At 52.6% G+C, this 6,681-nt stretch overlaps 1 protein-coding gene across 1 annotated transcript in view; it reads left to right on the top strand.

Annotated features, from left to right (window-relative positions):
• The window catches only part of EVL (Enah/Vasp-like), a 93,819-nt gene that overhangs the window by 73,682 nt on the left and 13,456 nt on the right, over positions 1–6,681 (top strand). The window contains exons 7-9 of the mRNA XM_008590874.1: positions 1–141; positions 853–974; positions 4,924–4,984. The exon at positions 1–141 is cut by the window's left edge and continues 19 nt beyond it. Of these exons, the coding sequence (XP_008589096.1) occupies positions 1–141; positions 853–974; positions 4,924–4,984 (324 nt within the window). The remainder of the gene's footprint in view (positions 142–852; positions 975–4,923; positions 4,985–6,681) is intronic.

Below are 6,681 nucleotides of genomic sequence, written 5' to 3'. Positions count from 1 at the left end.
CCACCCCCACCCATGGGGGCCACCCCCCCTCCCCCACCCCCCCCGCCAGCTGGAGGAGCCCAGGGAGCCAGCCACGACGAGAGCTCCATGTCAGGACTGGCTGCTGCCCTGGCGGGAGCCAAGCTAAGAAGAGCACAGCGGGTAAGAGTCCAAGCATGGGGCTGGGTGCTCCTTCCCTCACTTGCAAGACACTAAGCAAAGCTCCTCCCCCACAAAGCCTAGCCAGCCTCTGCCTGCTGTTACTAAGTGAGAAACTATGGGGCAGCTGCTCTTGACCCTCATGTGGACCTTCCTAAGCAAGGCAAAAAATATTTCCCCTTTGTAGATGAGGAAGCTGAGGCATAGAGTTTAAACGGTTTGTCCAAGTCACACAGTTAATAAATTGCAGAGTTTAGACTTAAGCCCAGAGTCTCCTAAATATGACTCTCTTGCTCTTTCCACTGTATCATGGAAATCAGTTCCATCCGGCTCAATTTTTCTTGCCTACCTTTCACACATGTTCTGGAATGAGGCCAGGTGTGGCTGCAGTTGTAAGGAGAGCACCTCTGATACAGATCTTTGGCTTAAATTTTGTTTCCTTCCCCCATAATTGTCTCTCCTCCCTCTGCTGATGTCACAGCTGGTCTTGGCAAGGGCACCACTGGGGAGTGTCTGCTGCCTGTGTGGCCTGGGCCAGTCCTTGTCCTGATCTATCCTGTGGGATTGGGGAACATTGGGCTAGATGGCCCCTGAGGTCTCTTGTGGAATTCACCAGCACACAAGCACAGTCCCCGACATCCTCTCCAGTAGTTGCCAGGACTACCTGTCCTGCCACTTGCACCAGACTCTAAACGTGGCATCCTGTACCCTCAGCCAGAAGATGCATCTGGAGGCTCTAGTCCCAGTGGGACCTCGAAGTCCGATGCCAACCGGGCAAGCAGCGGGGGAGGTGGAGGCGGCCTCATGGAGGAGATGAACAAGCTGCTGGCCAAGAGGTGGGTCTTTCTGCCTCCCCAGTTGCAGTGTGCAAAGCGGGAAGCACCCATCTCTTAACATCCCATGGAGAGTCCTTGTTTGGCCCCAGAATCCTTTGTCACCCAGTTTAGCCAAGCAGGGAAAACTGATTTAGGTTTTCCTTTTCGAGGGGTCTGTCTGAGGCATCGAGCCCAAAGGAGTCCTCTACACTCTAAATCTTTTGTTTTAGTTTAACAAGTACTTATTGAAACACCTGCCACGTACCAGCCTTATCCAGAGCAGAGATAAATTTGATGATTTCAGAGATAAATTCAGAGGGAGAATAGTACCCGCACTTAAGATCCCAACAGAAATAAGATGTGGTCCTGGGCTGGCCCAATGGTGCACTGGAAAGTGCGCCGCTTGGGAGCACAGTGGCGCTCCCGCCGAGGGTTCGGATCCCATGTGGAGACCGGTTCCGGCTCACTGGTTGAGCGTGGTGCGGGCGCAACACTGAGGGTTGCGATCCCGTTGCCGGTCAGTAAAAAAGACAAAAAGGAAAAAAAAAAAAAAAGAAATAAGATGTGGTCCTGTGCAGGGGTTTACAGAGGACACTCTGGGGAGTGTGTGGTGAAGGTGCCCCGTTCTCCAGGGCCTGCAGGAGAAGGTACAGGAGAAGGAATTATGAAGCAGCAGGGCTCAGAGGGCGTCACCCCTGAGAGAAGGAAAGAGAACTGTTCCATCCATATCATGGTTGGGCTCTGGGGCCTGGTGCCTGGCCATCCACTTCTCCATCCACTCCAGCAGCACCTGGCCATCCCTGCCTCCCGCGTGCCATCAGCCTGTCACTGTAGCTCTGCTGTTCCCCAGCCGAAACCTGAGCAGATGGAGAGCCTACACAACTGTTTGTCAGATGGGATGCAAAGCTTGGATTTTATTTTTAAATGTGGCCTAGCGTCAGGAATGTGCTGACATAGTGCTACCAATGCCGTGGCTCACCTGAGCACCAGAGGGCACAGGAGCAGGCCTTACCTGTTAGAACAGATGAAGCAATGGCAGGAGCCCTGCCCCCTCCCCGCCTTCTCTCACTCTTCCGGCCCTCCCAGCTGCCTTCAAGTTGGCTAACCTGAGTGAGAACTCTGTATGCCCGGGTTTTCACACTGTTGTCCTAATTCAAATCATTAAATTCGCACAGCTGTGTGGAGATGAAATGAGGAGACAAAGGCCCACCAAGTGCAGGCAGCTGGTCTGGCACTTCGTTGCAGAGCAGAGCAGAGCTGGGTTTCCCACCAAGGGCTTCTGAGCACAGGTCAGGGACTGCGCAGAGGGGAGCCTGCCATGAGCATCAGGGAGCAGTGAGGTTGGTCCACAGCACAGGCCTCTCCTGAGCCTCCCACTGGGCCTGGGCATACATAAATCACCAAGACAGGAGACAGACTTAGAAGCACTTTTCATGTAATAGTAAGCCAAGGCATGCGGGGTTGACTGTGGTTGCACAAAGATCGGAACGGCTCACTGGGGGAGAGAGCTGGGAAGGCTTCACAGATGAGGTTCCACGTGCACTCGGCCATGATGGGTGAGTGTGATTCTCTTGGCTGAGGCAGGAGAGGAGAGTGTCCCATCCTTGAAGAAAGGCAGAGGTGGGTGGGCTGTGCTAAAGTACATGAGAAGGCTGAGCCGTCCACCATGCCTGGAGAAGTGCACATGGAGGAAATGGACCACAAGTGCATCTGGAAGAGACCTCATTGGTCAAGGGCATAGGGTTCCATCTCAGAGCACTGAGAGAGGTGAAGAGGGGCCTCAGAAACACAAGATATTTTTGGAAAAGCAAATATTAACACATTCCTCAAGTTCAAAACCAACGAGTTAATAACAGCTTGGTTTAAATGTAGACCAAACTGAGAGGAAGCTCCTTTCTCTGTGAGCACAGGAAAAGACCAATGTTGCCAGGAGCCAGTGAGGCGCCAGAGCTGAAGCCCTGCGAGAACAAGCCTGCTTCATGCAGCTCAGCAAGGATCAATCAGGCTGCTCTTTGAAATCAGCCTTGGCGATGGCTACTGGGGGGAGCTGGCAATGAGAATGCCCTTGCAAACCGTTGCTTTTAATGAAGGTTCCTGCAGATTTTGTCTTTTGCCTCTGGGCACATGCACTCTCAAGTCTTTTTCCACGGGAGAGTCTTTTTCCGTGGCAATGGAGTGCAGCAGGGAAGCAAGTGTGCACTGAGGGCTGCTGTGTGCCAAGCACTTTCACACGCACCCATCTCATTTGGAATGGCTTGGTCTGCTTTATATTTTTAAGAGATCGAACACTGGCTGCTAGGTAGGAATAGATTGTAATGGGGCAAAGTGGCTGTGGGTATACCAGTTAGGAGTCTATTGTAGTCCAGGAAGAGACAATGGTGGCTTGCAGTAAGGTACTGAAAGGGAAGATCAGGAAAAGACAGATTAGCAATAAAATTCAGAGGTAGGATTGGCCAGGCTTACAGTTATAAGAAGAAGTTGGTGTAGGATGATCCCAAGTTTCTGAGCTGAGGGACTAGGTGTGTAGACCTGCCCTTCCTGAGATGAGACAGCAGAAGAAGGGGGCCCCCGGTGTTGCTGAGGAGGCTACCATGTCCACCGCGCCACTGACTAGTGACAGCCAGGCAGCAGCTCCTCGCCATGTGTCATGCCAGCTTCATTCTTGACGGGCAGCTCACCTCAGGAGTTATGAGAGTTCAGTGTTCTGGCGGCTTCGCAGAGTTGAAGATCCACAAAAGCATACCTTTGGGGAATGTTAGATAAGGGTCTGCGTGTGTGGATGGGAGGTAGCCAGAAATAGGTGACCACAGGCCAAAAACTGTGAGAGTGTATTTGTCCATTTTCTGTGGCTTATAACAGAATACCTGAAACTGGGTGATTATAAAGAAATGAAATTTATTTATTACAATTTTGGAGGCTTCCCAGCCCAGGGAACACATCTGGTGAGGTCCTTCTTCTGATGGTGACTCTCTACAGCAACTCAGCGTGTCACATTGAGGGAGAAATGGCATGAGCAAGAGAGAGCTGACCGTCTCACCTCCCTCCTTATAAACCATCAGAACCTCGCCCGTGACTCCAAGAATGGCTCGGTCCATTCACAAGGCCATGGTCCTCATAATCTAATCACTTCTCAGAGGCTTTTTAAATACCATAATCAGTTTCCCACCCTCTTAGCACTGTTGCAATGGGGGTCATACCTCACTGAGTTTTGGGGGGACATTCAATCCACAACAGTGAGGTTTTAGAGTATACAAAAAGCGAATTCATGCATGTGGGGATTATGCGTGAATTGACTATAGGGCAGCAGTTGGAGCTATTCAGTCTTTCCTTTTCTGATCAGTTCCAGGTTCTTTATGGTTTTCCTGATTGGGGAAGGAGTGGCTGGATTAACAGAGTTCCAAGATAGGAGGGGTTTTAGGGTCATAGAAGAAAGTGTCTTCCTGCCTCCCACAAGGTGGTAGGGTCTGCTTGTCCCAGCCAGTTAGCTTGCAGACAGAAGGGTCTCAAAGCCCTGACCAGTGGAACAGACACATGCAGCTCAGGGAGGCACCTCTCTGTCCTATGTGGCCAGGCCTTGAGTGTCCTGGGAGTATAGCTGCCACTCAACCAAGCCCAGGCTCCCAGGAGACCTTGACAGGGGGCAGACCAACTTCCTCCATCCCTCAGGTGCTATGACTGTCCCCAGTCCAGCTAAACAGAGATAGGAACATCCCAAACTCCATCTTCCCAGACCAGTTTGGTGTCCTGGGTCATGGGTGAGCACAGAAGGCCTGGACGTTCACCCAGCTTGGCTCCTGACCAGACAGGTGCCTGGACCAATTGCCTCCTTCACAGAAAGCACCATCATAGTCCCCATCACAGGTTCATCTGAGGACTGGGGTGGATCCCACACAGAGGAGGGGGAGGCATTCTAAGCCCGCATGAGAGCCTTGAGGAGCTGATTTGTATCTTCTTCCTTCCTTGTGTCTAGGAGAAAAGCAGCCTCCCAGACAGACAAGCCAGCTGATAAAAAGGAAGATGAAAGCCAAGTGGTGAGCAGATACTCCCCCAGCTCGGCCCGCTGCCTTGGGCTTCCCACCCAAAGTACACCTGCCAGGAGGGCTCCTGGGCCCAAGCCTCAGCGTGCTGAGGCCTTCCTGGTTTGGAGGTACCCACGATGGAGACTTCATCGGGAGGTTTATAGGAGGGACAGGACAGGGGGGCAGGCTGGCCCTCACTGAGCCTGCCCTCTGCCAGACGCTGCCCTGCCCTGGGAGCTGCAGCGCAGCTGGGAGACAGAGAAGCAGGGAAAGCAAGACTACCCCATGAGTGCTAGGTGGGGATGCCTAGAGCCCTGGGAGGCACGGCAGGGCCATGTCACCTGCCCCCAACCCCAGGGATCTCAGACAAGTCAGGGCCTTATCAAGGGACCTGCATGGTCAGAGAGGGCACATGCTAGAGGTACTGTCTGCTGGAAGCCCAGGGCAGTTTTTACTTTTGAACTATTTCTGTTCCTAAAGACTGCACCTGAGTCCATCAGTTCCAGCAGAAGCTGCAGGGGAACCATGGTGGAGGAGCCCCTGGCCTTGTCCTCAGTGGGTGTCACGAGCCTAGTGTGGCTGCACAGAGCTTCCAGCATCCGCTTCCACTTAGGGGGCTAATTCTCTTTTCCTCTTCACTAAGCTTTTCCTGTAAAAATAGACTCTTATTGACACTGCTAAGTTTAGAACTTAACTACAAATGACACAAAGGTTATTCCTCAGTGGCAGAACAAGAGAGAAGGACACGACAGCCAGCAACCAGTGTCTGCTTCCTGCCACATTTTCCTGTCAGTCTGTGAGACGAGCCTGCTGTGCCCTGGGCTCCAGCCCTCCAGCCGATCTGCTCCTCACATCCCCACCCTATGCTGCATCCTTGAGGTCCCTCTGCCCCCAGGATAGCTCCTCCTCAGCCTGTACGGCTCTGCATAAGCCTGCTCCCTACGAAATAGCCTCCGAGGCCCAAGCTAGGTAGGGCTCCCTACTACTTCTCCTGAGGTCCTCAGTGCACGCATGGTTGCTTGTGCAGACTCGCTCCCTCCTGGCACATCATAGGCCCTGGGAGGGCCAGGCCAGGTTCCTCATGTATCCTCTGTCTCCATGCCTCGCACACTGGAGTTCAGCCAACTAACTCACCACGAATTTCTGGAGTTACAGAGGCCTGTGTGGCTGGCAGCCACAGGATAATCATAGGTGTCAATGCCATAGCCTCCCCCCAGCCAGCAGCGTTAGGGCCCTCAATTCAGTACTGGCCTTTGTCAGGCTGCTGCTGGGGCTTCGCAGGCCCAATTCCTAGACCCCTAAATACTCCCTCCTCCAGCTCCGAGGAGAAGAGTAGATTTCAAATCCTGGGGGCTTCTGGAAGAAAAACACATGCTGAAACCTTCAACCCTAAGACAGAGCTCTCTTCCTCAGACCCCTTTTCTTTCTTCCTTTTTAATAGGTCCCACGGTCACTGCTAGTTCTTGTTCACCTCGGTCCCCTTCTCACACCCAGGGCTAGCCTCTAGAGGGGCTGTAGAAGCTGCATACGCCATAGCAGGGTGGGGGGTGGGGGCAACACCAGTGGCTGGCTTTATTTTCTTTTTCATACTTTTCAGTATTTTCTAGTTCTCTTCAGTGAACATGAAATAGGTTTATAATTAATGGAGAACAAACAAGCATTATTTAAAAGGAGAAAAGAGGGCCGGCCCGGTGGCGCACTGGATAGTG

This window comes from Galeopterus variegatus, unplaced genomic scaffold (assembly GCF_000696425.1).
Source record: "Galeopterus variegatus unplaced genomic scaffold, G_variegatus-3.0.2 Scaffold6416, whole genome shotgun sequence".
In the NCBI taxonomy this organism is placed as follows: Eukaryota; Metazoa; Chordata; class Mammalia; order Dermoptera; family Cynocephalidae; genus Galeopterus; species Galeopterus variegatus.
The sequence above is the reverse complement of the archived record's forward strand: the minus strand, read 5'-3'. Positions and strand labels throughout refer to the sequence as shown.